The sequence below is a fragment of the Antechinus flavipes genome, chromosome 2 (genome assembly GCF_016432865.1).
Source record: "Antechinus flavipes isolate AdamAnt ecotype Samford, QLD, Australia chromosome 2, AdamAnt_v2, whole genome shotgun sequence".
Taxonomy (NCBI): Eukaryota; Metazoa; Chordata; class Mammalia; order Dasyuromorphia; family Dasyuridae; genus Antechinus; species Antechinus flavipes.
In genome coordinates this window covers 646471934-646493467 of record NC_067399.1, presented here as the reverse complement: position 1 = coordinate 646493467, position 21534 = coordinate 646471934, and the positions used below count along the sequence as shown (strand labels likewise).

The 21534-nt window shown below is 31.4% G+C and overlaps 1 protein-coding gene across 1 annotated transcript in view; it reads left to right on the top strand.

Moving 5' to 3' along the window:
* Window positions 1-206: 206 nt before the first annotated feature.
* The window catches only part of LOC127552019 (cytochrome P450 2C44-like), a 37913-nt gene continuing 16585 nt past the window's right edge, over window positions 207-21534 (top strand). Inside the window, exons 1-5 of the mRNA XM_051982355.1 lie at window positions 207-562; window positions 9956-10118; window positions 10282-10431; window positions 10799-10959; window positions 15170-15346. Coding sequence (XP_051838315.1) covers window positions 383-562; window positions 9956-10118; window positions 10282-10431; window positions 10799-10959; window positions 15170-15346 — 831 coding nt within the window. The 5' untranslated portion in view covers window positions 207-382. The remainder of the gene's footprint in view (window positions 563-9955; window positions 10119-10281; window positions 10432-10798; window positions 10960-15169; window positions 15347-21534) is intronic.

The following is a 21534-nucleotide window of genomic DNA, read 5'->3' as shown; positions in this document are numbered from 1 at the left end:
AATATAATTCAGGCTAGATGCCATCAAGAACAGACAACCTCAACCAAAGAAAAAGTGTAGAAGAAATGTGAAGCATAAGAATCAAATAAGACAAATGAAATTCTGATGAATCTTTTGAATTCTCTATCCTGCTCCATATAAGTAGCATTCAGGGAAATGCAGGAGATTGCAGGGATGGTTGCCAGACTGCTGAAACTGGATATTGCTCAATAAGTTCTATTTCTCGCTGCAATTTGAGTTCTGAAAAATGTATACTGTTTCTTGATAGGACTAGAGACCCTTATTTAACTCCACTCCCATTTTAAAAAACAAAACAAACTGATCTGGTATTTTAAGCTTGAGTTTTTGAAGTGGCTCTTTTAGCTGTGGCCAGATTGCTACGATGGAGTCCTGGGGATTTACCACTCTTACCCTCATTGTCTGTATTTCTTTCTTGGTCTTTTTTTCTCTGTGGAGAAAAGACCCCAAAGGAAGGAAGCTACCTCCTGGGCCACCTCCTCTCCCCTTTATTGGGAATTTGTTACAGCTAGACAAGAAGGACCTCTCCACGTCTCTCTGCAAGGTAAAGGGACTGAATCTTGTGGTTGAACTCCATCAAGTGTAATGTCCATTATAAAGTCTTCTAGTATTGACATCCTATAGCTTATTCTAATATGATTGAGGATTAGAAATAAAGTTCTCAAAAAGTTTTTTTTCTTGATGTAATAAAAAATAGTGGTGAAATGTGGGCTGGAGCACTAGATCCAGAGTCAAGATAATGTTGCCTTAAAGACCAAGTCAGACAATTTAAAAGACTAAAATTGTAGACAAAACCAAATACCAGCTCTATATGTATGTCTGCATGTACGAATATGCTTGTGTATGTGTATGCCCATACATATATACGTATGTATATATGTATATTCATATATATGTATATGATTGTATATATGTGTGTATGTATATGCTTATGTATATATAAACATAAATCCGCATGTATATATGTGCTTGCATATATATATAAAGGAAAAACACAAATCTGCATGCATATATATATGTATGTTTATATGTACAAACATATATGTATATGTTTGTACATATAAACATACATATATACATAAATCTGCATGGATGTATATGTTTTTATATACAAACACACACACATGCAGGTATATATATATATATATATATAAATTACATACCTATACACACATATGAATATACACATATATGTATATATATGTGTGTATGTGTATATATAGTATGTGTATATTATATAAATATTATATATATATATATATTCATAGTTATACTTAAGTCTCTGTATCTCTAGGCTATCTCCAAAAATATGTTCATTTCAAAAATAAGCTTCACTTTGAAAATTTTTGTTCTCCCATGTACTAGCATGAGAGAAAATGAGGTTAGCATTAGCAAGTGTGTCAATTACACTGACAAATGTTAAATATAAACATTAATATTGATTTTATTTTACATTTATTTTAAATACTAGTGTATTTAAATAATACAACATAACTTTGCATGCTTGTTCTATTCTAGTGTCTGCTTTGAGGCTGTGTTGCTATTCCTTATAATTGTTTTAAGTGAGGGACCAGGAGGAAAAGAAGATGATTGATAAACTATGGGAAATCCAGCTCTGTTAACCCTACCACTTATTTTAGACTAGTATAAATGAAGTCTTTGCCAGGCAATCAAGGCAATTCAGTACTTAGAACTTTGAAATAAATTAATCACCAAACATCACAGTTGGGAGTGCTTTGTCTCAGAGACTATGTAGAGCAATCTATTTTTAACCTTATACTCATTATACTCATAGTAAAAAGGATGTTCTAGAGCAGGGATTCTTAACTTAGAATCTATGAACTTTCATGAGTTAATTGATAATTTTTTAAAGATCCATGAACTTGGAAAGGAAAAAAAATCATATTACTCCTATAACTCTCTAATTGTAACTTGGCATTTCTATCCAATTATGAATTTTAAAAATATATTATTCTGAGAATTAATTAGTAGATTTCACCAGATTGTCAGTGGTCTATGACACATAATAAATTTGAAAGCCCTTTGTTAAACAGACATTACCCTTAGATTTGGAGTAAAAAGAAAAATTGGATTCATATCCTAGATCTGATACTTAAAATCTGTGTATTGTTGGAAAAATAAATGAAAGTCCTCATCTTCAAAATTAGGGTGGAACAAAATAATCTGAAATTCACCTCAAGATATACAAATGAAAGGGATACTCAGTACTTCCTGGGGGGATTCCTCATTTTACTTTTAGATAGATCTAATTGTTAAGATTTATTTCTCTTTATTCAGTTGAAAACTGACTCTTTCAACCTCTGATCCAATGCTGATGGGTTCTGTTTTTTTGTGGCACGGAAAAATAAATCTAATCCCTTTTACATATAATAGCCCTCCAAATAAATGGTTATCATATTTCTGTTAAATCTGTTCTTTGAGATTAAAAATCCTTATTTCCTTAATTTAATCTTTGCACAGTTTAGTATTTGAGCCTCCTTATCAACTTCGCTAATCTGTCAATATGTGCCAATTTTGGAATGTCATCCTTAATCGTGGCACTCAGAACTGAACATGGAAATTATCCAAAAGCATCACACAAGAACAGAGGATATAGTCACCTTTCCCATTCAGGATATCTTTCTTCTTTTAATGTTACCTAATTAACTCTGATTTAAGGAATAGAGAGCTATTCTAGGAGATTTGAATTCAAATCCCACCTCTGCTATTTACAGCCATGTGGCCTTAGGCAAGTAATTTAATCTCTCAGTATCCCAGGAAGCAGTTTAAAACTATAAATTGCAGAAAAAATACCAATTTACATTGCAACCAACCATCTTATTAAGAGTTCTTATACAAATAAAATCCCAAGTTTTCTCCTACTCCCTTATAAATAAAATAAATCACAAACACAATAATCATAATGCTTCTTCAATATACCAATAATACTATGTTCTCAGTGATAGGGGTATTTCCCTCAATAGTATAGATTGCAACCCAGAAATGTTTTATTAAGTTAAATCTTATGCACGTTCTTTCTTCATTAATCAGCTACAATATGTTTATTTATGCTATCTACCTTTGCTCTAGGTCAGAGAGAATTTATAGTCTTAAAGAATTAGTTTTCTGTGCTATTGAAAAATTAAGTCCGATATGCCATTTCTTCTTTAAAACTTTCACTCCTTGACAACTTCGATTTTCCCAAGGTTGTGGTTCTGAAATAATTGTGCAAACACATACATTATCCCAAGGAGAATATTTACATACATTAGTAAAGGCAGTTTCCTTAAGAGGAGTTCCTATACCAACGAAATCTCAAATCTTCCCTCCTTTCTTAAAAAAATAAAATAAATCACAAGCACAATGATCTTAATGTTTCTTCAATATATCAGTGTAACTATGTTCGCACTGATGTAGATGTTTCAGTGTTGTAGAATGAAACCTAGAAATGTCTTCTCAGTCTCTGTAAATTTTATCCATATTCTCCTATTTATCCATGATATGGATACATATGTTGAAGGCCTTCCTCCAGGTTAGGGGCTTTTAATCTGGGCTTCCTTGACCCTTAATTTTAGCAGATTCAGCTTTTATATATATATATATATATATATATATATATATACATATATATATATATATATAACCATGGTTCAATGTAATTGGTTTGTTTTATAATTATACACATTTTATTTTATTAATTTTAAATCATTTACCTCAGTAAAAGGGACCATAGGTTTGCTTCCCCAGACTAGTCCCACACATAGAATAGTCTTTCCTCATCACGCTATCACAGCTTTCCTTGAAGATCTACCTAAAATCCTATATTCTATGAGAAGCCTTTCTCTTAATTCCCCCACCTTAATTCTATTTATTATCTCCAACTTATCATATGTATGGTTTGGGGGGTTTTGTTTTGTTTTTTTTATCCAGACAATAGATTTATTCAGCAGTGCTTGCAGTTGCAAAACAAATCCCGTGCAGTGATAGAGGCCCTGAACCCTGGGTTCTTCCCAATTAACATCCATTTTTAAAATTTGTAATCTTTATTTTCTTGGGTCATTCTGGATAGAACTGCAAGATTCTCATTTATTTAAAAGCAATAAACCATAGGTGCTTTCCTAGCAGACATCGATAATGATGATGATGATGATGATAGATGAGAAGTAGATAATTCTAAAGATGCAATCATCAGATTATGTGAAATGAAAAGTTTTCAAAATAAACAAATCCAGTGAATAAATCAAAACCTTGTGGGAATGGAATAAGGTATCATATGTATATGTAGATGTATACATATGTATATCTTGCATTTCACAATGTTGTTTTCATGTTGTCCCCTTATGCTTTATTATACTATGAGGCCCTTGAAAGAAGGGACTGGCTTTTGCTTTTTTAAAAAAATCTCAGCACTTATGGCAGTGGTTAGTATATAATGATGCTTAATAAATGCTTATTCATTAACTTACAGAATATTCAATTTTGTACCTACATCATTGCCTATTTGCAGGTCTTCTCCAAGTTATTTGAACTAAATTGTTAAGTCAATGAAGTTTATTTTCAATCATGTGTCTTTATCTGGACAATAAATATTTATGATCCATTTACTATTTTTTTTCATGAATTATTAGATTGATATCTTGAAGAATCATATCATACAGAAGTGGCTTTCTAGTGTTCTAGGTTTGATTTAATTAATGGAATGTTATTACCAAATAGAACTATCTAGAATATGTCACCATTTATAATGAATTATTTCCATTTGCATTCAGTATAGAATCCTTGGCTTCCATTCAAATGGAAAGTCTCCAAAACCATTAGAGAGCACATTTCTCCTGGACATGTCAGTCTTTTGTCATGAATAATCAGGTTGCTAAAGAGATATTTTGCTGTATTTTCACTTATAAAGGAATCTTACTTATACTCAATTTGTAAATGAGCAAATGATTTCTGGTGTTATTCTTCCCTGTGATCTCCCCACTCAGCTAAGTGAATCAGTGAATCAAGTCTTGGGCCTGGAGTAAGAAAGACTGGAGTTCAAATTTTACATTTGAAAAGTATTAGCTGTGTGACCTTGGTCACATCATCTAATCAATTTTCCTTAGTTTCTCAACTGTGAAAGGAGTCAAATAATTGTAGCACTTTCCCAGAGTTGATATGAAGATCATATGAGAGAAAGTTTATAATGTGCTGAGCACACATAAAAAGCACTATATAATTGCTGGATATTATTATTATTCCCATTAAAATATCTGTAGTCAGTATCAGTACTATTTTTATAGTTCTACTTACTTTATTTTGTATCACAACTGTTTCTATGACTTTTTGCATGCCTTCCTTATTCTCCTCTATATTGTATTACTGCTACAGAATATAGAAATACTTCTATTTTCCTCTGTCTTTCTTTGGAAAAAAATATCATGTTTAGGCTAATCTGGTGCTGGGCTCTTTGGGCTTACATTGGCAAATCTAGGTTACCCCAGTTAAACCTACATGAAATAGATATAATCAAAGTTAATAACACTGCCTCTGTTATTTCCTGTTTTTAGGAAATAGTTTTTATCATCCTTCCTATAATATATAAAACTTTATAAACTATCTATTTCTCATTAAATTTCCAAGTGATGTTGACTTTTACTGAAATGATTTTAAGTGCTTCATTGAACACATATAGCTTATTCTATTTCCAATTTTGGCAGTTGAGCATTTCCTAATACAATGTAGTAATATACATTTTATATAGTTTGGTAATCATTAAATCCAATGCCTACTTGCACTTTTTTTTAAAATAAAAGATTTATAATATATTGGCATGAAGAAGACCTAACTTTATTTTCCTTTATTTTCTCCCTCTGTTCCAACCTAATCATTGGTTGTTACCAATCATTAACGTCACCAAGTATAAAAGTATGTGTTTTCATGGTCTAAACAGCCTTGTTAGCTGCTTTATGAATTCCTCTATCTATTCTTTAACCACAACAGAAAGTAACTGCAGTTATTTATATGGTGCTGCTTTTTGTCATTATTGTTAGCATTGTGTAATAAGATGATCAAGTGTCCAGTAAATTAGCTTTTTATTGACTCTGGAAACACTGAACTAAATGCTGCCTATTTCTTGTTTTGCTCTCTAAAGAATACTATAGGTCATCATGTTATTCAATTACAACTTCATCTTTTTGTTTTGTTTATTTAAAGAATATTAATATCAATAAATCACTATTGTTCCAGCAGTACAACAATCGAACCAAAATTTCATATTGAGGATTTAACAAAAGTTTAATATTTATAGATGATCTATATGACTCTTGCCATCCTTTCCTCTATTTTCCATGACCACCCACACCATTACTAGTAAAACAAAAGAAGTCCATGTGCAACTGAAATTCATTTTGATGCCTTTCTTCTTATGGGTCGTCAAAGTCAAAGAATTTATTTCCATGTACCCAACTTACCACTGATGATCTTCTCTGCTTAGCTGAGTTGGTCCATGAGTATCAAAGTGATTCTGGTTCTGGAACCACACTCAGTCTTTTCTGCCTATCAGAATCTTTAGGGCTTTAGTTCTGTTCAATAGTCTATGAGATCAAAGGATTACTTTCACATCACTAAAGGATGTTAGAGTAGGATTTAGTGGATCATCTGCCCATAATGGTAAAAGACTTTTTTGAGATTGAATGTAGGACACTTATCAACATTAGTTTCTATTTTCTGATTTCACCCATTCCTGAGTGAGGCATGATTTTTGTGGAGTTGAAACTAAGAAGAGCAGCAAATGAAAGGTTTAGTTAAAAAGTTCTGTGGAGCATATATGTCATCCCTATGCAAGATTCTCTATTCCTTCAGAGCAAGAACTATGTAATCCAAAAACCTGGGGTCCTCCATGAACTCAGGAGAAATGTGTTGTATACAAAATAATAGCAATGCTCTGGGATAATCAACTATAGATGACTTGGCTATTCTCAGTTGTACAATTCACAACTTCTCTGAAGGACTTATGATAAAAACCCTATCCATACCCAAAGAAGGAAGTAACTGTGTCGATACAGATTGAAGTATTCTCTCTGTGTGTCCCTCTCTCTATCTCCAAACCTCTCTCCATTCCTTCTTCTCTCTCTTCTTCCTTCCTTTTCTCCTTTCCTCCTTTTATCCCTACATCCCTTCCTCTCTTCCTTTTTTTCTTATTCCTTCTTCTCTCTCTCTCTCTCTCTCTCTCTCTCTCTCTCTCTCTCTCTTATCTCCTTTATTTTTTAGGGTGGTAAATCTATGTTTTCTTTCAAAACATGACTTTTATGAAAATGTTTTATCGAACTTCACATGAAATTTCTTAATGAAGGCTGGGGCTGAAGACAAGGGGAAAATTTTGAAATTCAAAAGTTTTAAAAACAATTTTTAAATGGTTTAAATGAAACTGGGCAGAATTTTAAATAATTAAAATAAAAGATTTATAATATATTGGCATGAAGAAGACCTAACTTTATTTTCCTTTATTTTCTCCCTCTGTTCCAACCTAATCATTGGTTGTTACCAATCATTAACGTCACCAAGTATAAAAGTATGTGTTTTCATGGTCTAAACAGCCTTGTTAGCTGCTTTATGAATTCCTCTATCTATTCTTTAACCACAACAGAAAGTAACTGCAGTTATTTATATGGTGCTGCTTTTTGTCATTATTGTTAGCATTGTGTAATAAGATGATCAAGTGTCCAGTAAATTAGCTTTTTATTGACTCTGGAAACACTGAACTAAATGCTGCCTATTTCTTGTTTTGCTCTCTAAAGAATACTATAGGTCATCATGTTATTCAATTACAACTTCATCTTTTTGTTTTGTTTATTTAAAGAATATTAATATCAATAAATCACTATTGTTCCAGCAGTACAACAATCGAACCAAAATTTCATATTGAGGATTTAACAAAAGTTTAATATTTATAGATGATCTATATGACTCTTGCCATCCTTTCCTCTATTTTCCATGACCACCCACACCATTACTAGTAAAACAAAAGAAGTCCATGTGCAACTGAAATTCATTTTGATGCCTTTCTTCTTATGGGTCGTCAAAGTCAAAGAATTTATTTCCATGTACCCAACTTACCACTGATGATCTTCTCTGCTTAGCTGAGTTGGTCCATGAGTATCAAAGTGATTCTGGTTCTGGAACCACACTCAGTCTTTTCTGCCTATCAGAATCTTTAGGGCTTTAGTTCTGTTCAATAGTCTATGAGATCAAAGGATTACTTTCACATCACTAAAGGATGTTAGAGTAGGATTTAGTGGATCATCTGCCCATAATGGTAAAAGACTTTTTTGAGATTGAATGTAGGACACTTATCAACATTAGTTTCTATTTTCTGATTTCACCCATTCCTGAGTGAGGCATGATTTTTGTGGAGTTGAAACTAAGAAGAGCAGCAAATGAAAGGTTTAGTTAAAAAGTTCTGTGGAGCATATATGTCATCCCTATGCAAGATTCTCTATTCCTTCAGAGCAAGAACTATGTAATCCAAAAACCTGGGGTCCTCCATGAACTCAGGAGAAATGTGTTGTATACAAAATAATAGCAATGCTCTGGGATAATCAACTATAGATGACTTGGCTATTCTCAGTTGTACAATTCACAACTTCTCTGAAGGACTTATGATAAAAACCCTATCCATACCCAAAGAAGGAAGTAACTGTGTCGATACAGATTGAAGTATTCTCTCTGTGTGTCCCTCTCTCTATCTCCAAACCTCTCTCCATTCCTTCTTCTCTCTCTTCTTCCTTCCTTTTCTCCTTTCCTCCTTTTATCCCTACATCCCTTCCTCTCTTCCTTTTTTTCTTATTCCTTCTCTCTCTCTCTCTCTCTCTCTCTCTCTTATCTCCTTTATTTTTTAGGGTGGTAAATCTATGTTTTCTTTCAAAACATGACTTTTATGAAAATGTTTTATCGAACTTCACATGAAATTTCTTAATGAAGGCTGGGGCTGAAGACAAGGGGAAAATTTTGAAATTCAAAAGTTTTAAAAACAATTTTTAAATGGTTTAAATGAAACTGGGCAGAATTTTAAATAATCAAAATAAAAATAATAATAAAAAGAACTATACAATTTAATATGTTAAGATATCTGAGATCTTGTTATGGGGATTGCCTGTACCCATAAAGATCACCAATCACCCAGACTTTAAGAAATACTTTAATGAGTATTTCCAACAATTTTTACCTCATGTTCAATCTTATTAAGTCACTTTGAACTCATCTAAACTAATCTTGAGTTAAGGAATAAATGAACAAAATGAGAAAAATTTATTAAGAATTTCAAATGTTCCTGGAACTGTATTAAGACTTGGGAATTCAAAGGGAAACAAGCGAGATCATCTCTATCATCAATGAGCTTACATTCTATATGAAAAGGAGAAAATTCAGAAAGGGGGTTTTGTAAAGCAGTGAGGAGTGATTCTATGACATGAGATTGCAGAGAAGTAATATGGAAGCTGATTTTTAAAAATTAAAAAAAAATAAGCTGAAAAGTCATCTGTCAATGGATAGAGTTCAAGGAAGATAGACTAATATTTCAGTCAAATTTAATAATTAAATACTTACAGTGTGTGTTACATACTTTTTAAGATATTAAACATATTGGAGACAAATAAAAGAGAAAATGCTTGTACTCCAGGAGTTTGATTCCTAAGGGATGAAGGGAATATATAACAATGCACAATCATGAAAAACAAATTATAGAGAGAGATGGGAGAGAAAAATTAAAGGCATGGAGATAAGAACAGGGAATCAGGAAAGTTCTTTAAAAGAGATCACTTTCTACTTAGGCATATAGGACATATTGTAGGACAAACATAGCCATATGCCTTCAGTTTCTTAGCACTTGCTATAAAAGTCCAAATACATTCACTTTCATGTTGGGCACTATTCATTGAGTTGTTTCTTATATTTTCCCCAGCTATCTGAAAAGTATGGCTCTGTGTATACTGTGTATTTTGGGTCTCAGCCAGTCGTGATTTTACATGGATACAAAGCACTGAAAGAAGCTCTGATTGATCAGGGAGACATTTTTGGAGGCAGGGGAAAATTACCAATATTTGATGACATTTACAAAGGACATGGTAAGTTTCAGGTTATTTCAGCCAAAGTGGTAAAGATGAAAAAAAAAATAGGACAACTAAAAGATGATCTTCAAGCTAGCTAGAAACAATGATAAAAATTAAAATTTTGCTTTAAGCAACTTAGAATTATTAATTCCATGCTTGGTTCATTTTTTTCCCCTAGGAATTATTTTTAGCCATGGAGAAAAGTGGAAACAAATCCGCAGATTTTCCCTGACAACTCTGAGGAACTTTGGGATGGGGAAAAGGAGTATTGAGGAGCGTGTCCAGGAAGAAGCTCAGTTCCTTTTGAAGGAACTGAGGAAAACAAATGGTTGGTTATCATTAAATATTTCTTGAACACATGGGTCCTCTATAACAACATCACCGATTTTAAATTTCTTTGTATTGAAAATCACTCTGTTTACCACTGTCTATCTCTTTGACCATGTGGAACCTTTATGGAGAGAAATAGGACAGATCAGATTTTTCCCTTGGTCATGTTTCATAAACTGTTTCTGTGTTAAATATAAAGAAGGAAAATGGTCTAGCTGAGATATCAAAGATCAGCTTTAAAGGAACTGAATCCCACATTCAGATCAAATCTTAGTAGATGTCTTTTCCTTGTTATATTAATGCTGGTTTGCTAAAAATATTATCATTAAACTTTTTTTCCATTTTGTAAATTATTTATCATTAAGGTCAACCCTTTGACCCAACCTACATCCTTGGATGTGCTCCATGCAATGTTATTTGCTCCATCCTCTTCCATCAGCGCTTCAGCTATGACAATGAGAACTTTCTTTCAATGATGAGAATTTTAAGTGAAAACTTGATTCTATTGAACTCACCACTTGCTCAGGTAAGGTCAGAGTCATCCTCTGGTTGTGTACTTGGTCATCAAATTTTCCAACACAAAAAGGGAAAAGATTCTTCCATAATGCCTCCTACCAGAGGCACACAATCATAATAAACCTAAATAAGATTAAAAAGGTCATAATGTGACATTATGTTTCTTCAACCACATCTTATGCAAAACTCTATAAATAATCATTTTATCTATAAAATAATAAGCACTAGAAGTGAAGGCAGCTTTCAGAAAAGAAAGTGAAATTCCCAGAGTAAGATCTCATGTTCATATAGTAGTTGATGGCTTATAAAGAAAATTAATTAAACAAAACTATGTTTTAGGTAATGTAAGCACAATTATACATTTAACACTGGGGGTACTCTTCATCATATATGAGAACTCTCAATACCTCTCCCCATGAAAAACTATGCCAGAATAAACATCTATATTCTCTGCTTTTGCATTTATTTAAAGTCCTAGCTTAAATGTCATCAATAATATTTAATCTTATCAGTTATCCTTAGAAGACAATTAATTCAAAATAAAACATTTAATGACATAAAAGTTGATAAATCTAGTAGTAAAATGTCCCTTGAATAAATCTAAGACACAATTACCTACAAAAACACATAGCAGCAGTGGAAAGGAAAGGATTAATAGTAATCATGCATAAGTTGAAGAGATGTAGAAAATATGGGTGACCAGAACACATTTGTAGGCAGTTCACATGCAGGTTATACGGGCAGTCAGGGAACATATAAGTAACAAATCTTTGATACTTCAGAATAATTCATTTCTTCTGGCAATGTCACCTCAGTGTTCTTGTTGGGTATGCGACTCCATGGATACTGTTTACTGAACATATTTTTCCACTGGTCTTGTGAAATTACCTGGTACACAGCAAACACTGTGTATTTACAGTTTTTTTTGGGGGGGTGTTATTCTGGTGGTCTTTTCAGGATTATTTAGTGATCATTTAGTGATATAGATAGATATAGTGATCTATATGCCAAAGTATACAGACTAGAAATTCTCTCCTTGGAATGAGCAACAAAATAGCTCTTTTATCATATAGTTAAGATTAGGGGCCACTCTTAGCAAAGTAGTTATCAAAACAGTTTGGTACTGGCTAAGAAATAGAGTGGTGGATCAGTGGAACATATTAAATACACATGACATAATAATCAAGGTCTATAGCAATCTAGGATTTGATAAACCCCCAAACTTCAACTTCTAGAATAAAAACTCACTCTGAAAAAAATTGCTGGGAAAACTGGAAAATAATATTCAGAGACTTGGCATAGACCTATATCTCACACTACATTCCAAAATAGTGTGAAAATGGGTGCATGATTTGGCATAAAGGGTGATACCATAAATAAATTAGGAGAACAAGGGATGATTTACTTATCAGATCTTTGGAGAAGAAATGAATTTTATAACCAAAGAAGAACTAGAGAATATTACAAAAGGCAAAATGGACAACTTTTATTACATTAAATTAAAAAGAGTTTGCACAAACAAAACCAACAGAAACAATATTAAAAGAGAAGTACAAAGTTGGAAAAAAATCTTTATAGCCAGTTTTTCTGACAAAGGTTTCATTTCTAAAATATACAAAGAACTGTATCAAATTTATGAGAAGTCATTCCCCAATTGATAAGTAGTCAAAGCTTATGAATAATTTTCAGATAATAAAATTAAAGTCATTTATAGTTAGATAAAAAAAGTACTAAATCACTATTCATTAGAGAAATGCAAATTAAAACAACTCTAAGGTATCACCTCATACCTCTCAGATTGGCTAAGATGATAGGAAAAGACAATGATAAATGTTGGAGGGGATGTGGGAAAACTGGGACACTAATGTACTAATGGTGGAGTTGTAAAATAATCTAACCATTCTGGAGAACAATATGGAATTATGCTCAAAGAGTTATAAAACTAGATATCATTTGACCCAGCAGTGCTACTACCAAATCTGTATCCCAAGGAAATCATAAAGGAGGGAACAGGACCCACATGTGCAAAAAATATTTGTAGCAACTTTTTGTGTTAGCAAAGAATTGGAAAATGAGTGTATGACCATTAATTGGGGAATGGCTGAACAAGTTGTGGTTCATGAAAGTAATGAAATTATATAGTCTATAAAAATGATAAGCTGATTATAGAAAGACTCGGAAAGATTTACATGAACTGATGCTGAGTGAAACAAGCAGAATCAGGAATACATTGTACACAATACCAACAGGAATGTTTGATGATCAACTGGGCTTGGTTCTCCTCAGCAGTTCAGTGGTCCAAAGCAACGTTATCTCAAAATAGTGTATTACTTTTAGCAATTCTATGTTACAGCAGAGTAGAACCTAACTAAGGATTATTTCAAAGAGAACAAATCTTCCCTTCTCCCAAGGATGAACTTCACCCAGTTCATGTAGCACTCAGATGTCAGCACCAGAAATTGATTTTTTATCCTGATAAACTGAGATTGAATTTTGTCACATTCAATATCTGTGTGATCCTGAACAAAGTATTCAACATCACTTTCTCACTTTCTTCATCTGAAAATGAAGTTAATAATAATGTCCACCTCACAGGTTTGCTATCAATATCAAATGAGAAATACAAATTAAGTGATTTACAAACCTTAAAATATTGTCTATATGTTAACTACACAGTTATCTGATGCTGACCCAAATTTGTAAATTCATTGGTTTAGGAAATTCTGAGTGAGTAAACAACCAGATTAGCAACTTCTCTACAATTTATAGATTTAAAGAATTATCAAGGGTTACTGAGAGGTTAAGGGACATGGCCAAGGTAATACTTCCAATATAATACAGTACAGTACCTACATAAAAATTCATTTCAAATGTTCCTAACCATCAGAATGGCTCTCTACCGAATATTAGTTTTACTTTGTTGTGATTATTATTTACTATTGTTGCAATCTATTACCTGAATATGGAATGTCTTTTTTGTTTTGTTTTGTTTTCTAGCTAATTTGTGTTTACAAAATTTAGTTAACCTGTCAGCCCTTTAAAAGTAAGAATACTATATATTGCTTTCTATGTCCATGTACCCAGTGGCTTGTATAGTACTGAAAGACAGATTCAAGATACTGGATAAACTTGATAATTATTGATTGGGCTGGATGTTGATTGCACAGGGAAGCCCATAACTTCTTGTGGTGAACTGTCTTTTCCCAAGAATACACAGGAGGTCTATTTGGTGAGAAAAAAGCAAGAGTTTATAGAAAACAATACTTTGTAGATGACACTGAACTTTTCCTTTCTAATGTAGCCAGATTTTCCAGGAAAAGGCTGCATTAAAGTTATTTTTTCTCCCTCCATGACATATGAAAAAACACTACTCACCCATCCTGTAAAGAGATTTGTGTTATATAGTTTAAGATAAGGGTAACTGCAGAATCTATGATTTACTGATATAGACAATCTCTAAATGAGCAAATTTGTTCTACCAAAGCAAATCAGCAATTATTTTGCAAATTATAATCTTACAGAATTATCTAGAATAGTAGTGTACAACTCAAATAGCAATGGGGAGCCAATATTTCATACACAAAAATCCCTGCAGGTTGCATATTGCCTTAGAAAACCACATATTGACATTATCTATGTTCTAATTTATTTTATTTTAAATTGTACTTACTGTTAAATATTTCCCAATTACATTTTAATCTGGCTGGGCCATTGGCCATTTTTGACACTTCCATGGAGATTCAGGGAGATTAAGTAACTTGACCAGTTTCACAAAGCTGGTGTCAAAAATAACTCTTGAACCCAGGTTTCCTGGCTTTGAGGTCAGCTATATAGACCTGATTTTAGCATGCTGTTTTTTAAAAAATCATATAGATTTTCAATAATTTTTTTTATATGTGAACAGATGCTGAGTTAAGGATTGAACAGTATCTTGCACATTTCTACTTAAGATTTTAGCATCACTTCCCTAAATCATAATGAATGCCTTCATTTTCCTGATTTCCACAAAAAAATTATTCCTAAATATTTCTAGGTATAATACTCAATAACTTTCTAATTAATTACTACTCTAAACTACCCTGTTTTTAAAGGGGACAAAACATTTTCCTTTTGAAAGAAACAAATATAATGTTAAACAATTGTAAAACTGAGACTGTGTAAGATATTTTTTCTATATTAAACTCACATATGGTACTTTTCTCTCTCCTCCCTTTTTATAGCTTTATAATAATGTCCCTTGGCTTCTCCGCTATTTTCCTGGACCGCACAAGAAATTTTTTTCAAATATCAAGATACTTAAAAAGTTTATTTTGGATAGTACAAAGAAACATGAAGAGATCTTGGATCCTAACAATCTTAAGAATTATATTGACTGCTTCCTCTACAAAATGCAGCAGGTATTGTACACATTGGAAATGGCTTGTATGGGAAATTGTTATGTCTGCTCTTTTAATAATATGACATTGAAAATATTTTCTCATTAAAGTTATTCTAGAAATTCTTTGCCTTTCCTAGTTAAGTTTTGAAATAAATGAAAAATTGTCAATTATATTAAAAGATCCCGTCTAACAAGTATTCTGCACTTTGTCTCTAATAAGTAAAGTAGAAAATGATTTGTTACCAATTCTTGGTATGATTAGTGATTTTTTAATTGTGTGTCATTCAACTTCTATTTAGTGATCTTTTTATTTCATTTGTAATTGTCTCTATTGTTTATATTGGTTCTATTAATTTCATTCTTTATGAGATCATACAAATCTTCTCAATGTTCTTTTAATACCCAATGATATTCTACTACATTTGGACATCAAAATGCATACATTTATTCTATCTTTTCTCAACTGATGGAATTCATGTTTCTAATTCTATTTCTCTAATGACATGATGCCGTGATGACTAAAGAGATAAAAAAAATATGTTGTATATATATATATATATGTGTGTGTGTGTGTGTACATACTATACAAATACACATTTAATATATCTGTACGTGTGTACATGTGTTTATATGTCCATGTATGCATATATACTTACTTACATAATCCTTTATCTTATTGAAGTATATGCCCAGCAATGCAATTCCTGTAATAAAGAAAATGAGCAGTTTAGATATTTGTCTTGTATGATTAATAATTGAACTTCAGCATGTTTGTAACAATATGCAGCCTACCAACAGACTATTAATGTGCATGTCTTTGAAGTGAGGTAGGAGACTGACAAGAGTGGGGACAGTATGAGAGTAAAGAAGTAGGGATACTTGAGAAATGTTACTAAGAGAAAATTGACAGACTTCGGCAAAATATTACATATAGGGATAGGAGAGTGAGAAATTTAGAATAATTTGGAAGGTGATGGTGTCATTCACAATAATAGGAAGATTTATAAAGAAAAAAAACTTGGGAAGGTGGGAAAGAAAGATAATAAGTTCAGTTTGAGAGATATTTGGTTTAAGTTTACAGGACTAATTACTATTTTCTAGGAAAGCCATCTTTTTAAAGGTTTTATCTTTTCCCTTGGCAAATGATTTATGAACTAAGATACTGTTGTTTTAGAGCCTTCTTCCTCATTGTGTATGTTGAGTATTTTACAATTTTATGAAATGTGGTTAACACATGTGTACCCATTGATGCTTATTGATTATTTTAATTCAATTTTATTTTATATTCAGATTATTATTCTTTTCCTCCCACAATTTCTATCCCCCCACTGAGAAAGCAAGAAATATAAAACCTGTTACAAAGATGTATAGTAAAGTAATATCAATCCCAAATTGATTAAGTTAAAATTAAAAATAAAACCCTTAAACTTCTGAATCCATCATTTCTCTCTCTGGAAATGGGTGATAAGTTTCATCACAAGTTCTCAGTAATTCTGATTGGAGTAGTGAAGTCTTTCATAGTATTTTGGCTTTGCAATAGTCTTGTGACTATGTATTTTTAACTGATTCTTCTTATTTCACTTTGTGCTATTTTATGCAAGTCTACTCAGATTTCTCTGAAACCATCTCTTTTTTTTCTTACACTACAAGAATATTCTATCACATTCATATCTTAGAATTTTTTTCACCCATTACCCATTTGATTGGCACTCCTTTGTTTCCAATTCTTTGTCACCACACAGAAAACAGAAAAGAAGAAATAAATATTTTTCTACATGTGTCCTTTCTCTTTTAGATCTCTTTGGAATTTAGATCTAGCAGTAAAGTCACTTCATCCAAGATAATACACAATTTAATAGCTTTTGGAACACAGTGCCTAGTTGCCTTCTAAAATGGCTACACCAGTTCACAGTTCTACCTCTGTTACCTGCATTAAAGTATTTGTTTTCTAGCTGTCCCTTCAATATGTGCATTGTTTTTCTTTGGTCAAACTTGACCATCTGATTTGTGTGAGGTAATACCTAACAAGTGCTTTAATTTCTATTTCACTGATTAATTTTCTATGGCTTTTATAAGTTTTATATGGCTATTGACAACTTTGAATTTTTCCTCTGAAAATTGCCTATTCATGCCTATTGACCATTTATCAAATGGAGAATAACTCAATTACCACCCATTCCCAATATATTTTAGAAATTATATTTTAATGGAAAAAAATTTATTTGAAGATTTCCCCCACCCGATTCCTGCTATGAGCAGATAGGATTTATATCAGAAATGAAGGACTGGTTGAATGTTAGAAGAAAAAAATAGCACAATTTAGCTATTTTCCTACTGTTATCCTGAATTTATGTTTTGATCTTCACTCTGATTTTAGTAGGCTTTTATGGTGAAATTATTTTAAGTTATTTGCTCAGGAATTTAGACTATTTCTTTTTTTTTCTTCCTCCAAAATTCATTACAATTTTACTCTACTATGCAATTCAACTTGAATCCTTTTAGAACAAATTCTGTGACAATGAAGTTCTATGTAAGGTATAATGGTGAGAGAGAAGATCAAAAGACAAACTCAGAAGAAGGCAATATTGTCAAAATCCCTACATGCAAAACCTCAAAAGGAAATATAAATTGTTCTGAAACTTCAAAAGCCTTCCTGGAAGAGCTCAAAAAAAGATTTTAAAAGTGAAAATAAGAGAGACAGAAGAAAGGTTAATAAAATAAATGAGAAGTACACAAGAGAGAATCAACATCTTGGGAAAAGAAGGTCAAAAATTAGAAGAAAACAATTCCTTAAAAAAAATTGGCTAATGGGGAAAATATAAATGAAGAAAATAACTCCTTAAAGAATAGAATTGACCAAATGGAAAAGGAAGTATAGAAGCTCACTGAAGAAAATAATTCCGTAAAAATTAGAACTTGGCAAGTAGAAACTAATGACTCAATGAGACATCAAGAATCAGTCAAACAAAATAAAAGAATTTTTAACAAGTTAAAATCCTAATTGGAAAAAACAATCAACCTGGGAAGTAGATAATATATAATAGAAATGGGATAAATCCTCCCATAAAACAGAAGCAGACAGCACAGTGAATTAAAAAAGAAAATCCTACAATATGTTTAAAAGAAACACATTTGAAACAGAAATATACATGGAGAATAAAGGGGAAAGACTGGAGCAGAATATGTCATGCTTCAGCTGAAGTTAAAAAAAAAAAAAAGTAGTAGTGATTCTGATCCCAGACAAAGAAAAAGCAAAGATGATCTAATCAAAAGAGATAAGGAAGCAAACTACATCTTGCTAAAGGGCACCATAAACAATGAAGTAATATCAGTATTAAACCTATATGCACCAGTGGTATAGCATCCAAATTCTTAGAGAAATTAAGTGAGTCACAGAGTGAAATAGACAGCTACTGAGAAACTTTATTCTCCCCTGTAAGAACTATATAAATTTAATTATAAATAAATAAGAAAAACAAGAGAATTTTAGAAAAGTTAGATATGATAAATCTCTGGAGAAAATTGAATGAGAATAGAAAAGAATATCCCTTTTATTCAGTAGTACATAACAAATATACAAAAAGTGACAAAGAATGAAGGCATTAACAATCTCACAATCAAATATAGGCAGAAATATTAAATTCATCCTTTTCAGATAATGATACAATAAAAAGTGTGTGTAACAAAAGGCTATGGAATGATAGACTAAAAACAAATTGATAATTAAACATTTGAATCCTAAAGAATGAATGGGTAAAACAACAAATCATAGAAAGTCAATAATTTCATTCAAGAGAATGATAATAATGAGACAACACGCCAAATATGAGATGCAGCCAAATGAGTTCTTAGGGGGAATTTTATATCTCTAAATGCTGACATGACAAAAATGAAAAAGTGATCAAAGAATTGGGCATGCAAATAAAAAAGCTATAAAAAGTACAAAATTAAAATCCCAATTGAATACCAAATTAGAAATTCTGAAAAGTCACAGGAAATATAAATAAAACTGAAAGTAAGAAAACTATTGAACTAATAAATAAAACTAAGAATTGGCTTTATGGAAAAAAATTAAAAAGATAACGTTTTGGATTAGTTGATTTAAAAGAAAAAAGAAAACCAAACTACTACTATTAAAAATGAAAAGGTTGAATTTATCACCAATGAAAAGGAAATTAAGAGAATAATTAGGAACTATTTTGTCCAATTGTATGCCAATAAATCTGACAATCTAAATGAAATCAATGCATATTTACAAAAAAACATAAATTTTTCAGATTAACAGACAAGGAAATAAAATATTTAAATAAAACCATTTTAGAAAAACAAATTAAGATGTTATCAAGGAACTCCTCTTCATATTAAATTTATTGTTTTTCTTGCTTTATAAATTTTGCTTTGTAATTTTGCTTGACATAGTACTGAATATTCAAATTAACTTAGGTAGATTTATCAGTTTTATTATATTGGCTCTGCCTATCTATGAGCATTAGCTCAGCCTATTTGTGAGCAATCAATATTTTTCCAGTTGTTTGCATCTGACTTTAAATGTGTAAAAAGTGTTTCATAATTGTGTTTGTATAGTTGTTGGGTATGTCTTTGCAGATACACTCCCAGGTTGTTGAGAATTATTTTAAAGAATTTTTTTTCTTTCTGTCTCTTGCTGCTAGATTTTATTTGTAATAAATAGAAATGCAATAATTTATGTGAGTTTATATTGAATCTTGCAACTTTGCTAAAGTTGTTAATGAGTTCAACTAGTTTTTTAATTGACTAGCTAGGATTCTCTATGTATACCATCCTATCATCTGCAAAGAATAATTTTTAAATGTTTCTCAATGTGAAAATTTTAAAGACAAAAACTGTCCTGCTTCAAATTCAAAGATTTGTCTATACTTTACTACATGGAAATATAAATTTCATTTTATATGCATATTTTAAACATATCAATAGCATGTTTAAACAATACCATAATCTCATTGTTGACTATCTTTTTATCTATTTTTAGTTTAGTGCATGTCAAATGTCTATGTTCCTTTAGGTTCTTTTGAGGAAATGAATTCAAGCATACCTCATTTTTATCAGTTAGACAAAACTTTGCTTTCTAGTATGTCATATGAGTTTGTCCCCTGGATTCTTGTAAATTAGTAATCCCATCCTTCCCTGGAATAATAACAAATAGTTTTACTGACTACCTCTAAATGTTTTTATTTTATACTGTAATTCTGAAGTTTGTCTCCAATGATTTTTGGTAATATAAACTTGAGATTTCAATTCACTTTCTATGTGAATTCCTTCAAACTGAAATTTGACATTTCAGATTTTTTTTCACAACTTTCCTGAATCATTTCCAGTAAAGTATTAAATTTCTTATTCTTCACCATTTTACATAAAATTTATAACATTTAGATTGTTTCATCATCCTATCTTCAAATTGCATATCCATTTGCAGAGTTCTTATATTTTCTTCCAAACAAGTTGTCATTTGAGGGTTTTCTATTTCAGTTAAGTTTCTTTCAGCCCTTAAATTTAGAATTCTAGTTTTGTTATTTTCTTGTGAGATAATTTATTAATGTGGAGAATCTTTTTTTCTTAATTCTTTCCTTTTTTGATTAATTCTTTGAGAATCTTTTCCCCCAATTGATTTAATATTTCCTTTTTATTCTTCACTTGATATTCTGAGATATTTCAAAGATTCTTTTTTAAAAAAACTAATAATAGCATTTTATTTTCAAAATATATGCAAAGATAATTTCCAACATTCACTATTCCAAAAACTTGTATTCCAAAATTTTCTCCCTCTTTTCCCCCTGTCCCTTCTCCTAGAAAACAAGTAATCCAATATATATTAAAAATGTACAATTCTCCTATACATATTTGCACATATATCATGCTGCACAAGAAAAATCAAATCAAAAAGGCAAAAAAAAAATGAGAAAGAAAACAAAAAGCAAGCCAACAACAATAAAAAAGGTGAAAATACTATGCTGTGATCCACATTCAGTTCCAACAGTCCTCTTTCTGGATGCAGATGCTTCCTCCATCACAAGTCTATTGGAATTGACCTAAATCATCTCATTATTGAAAAGAGTCATGTCCATCAGAATTGATCATTACATAATCCTATTGTTGCTATGTAAAATGTTCTCTTCAGTCCACTCATTTCACTTAGCAGCAGTTCATGTAAGTCTTTTGTCTTTTTTGACA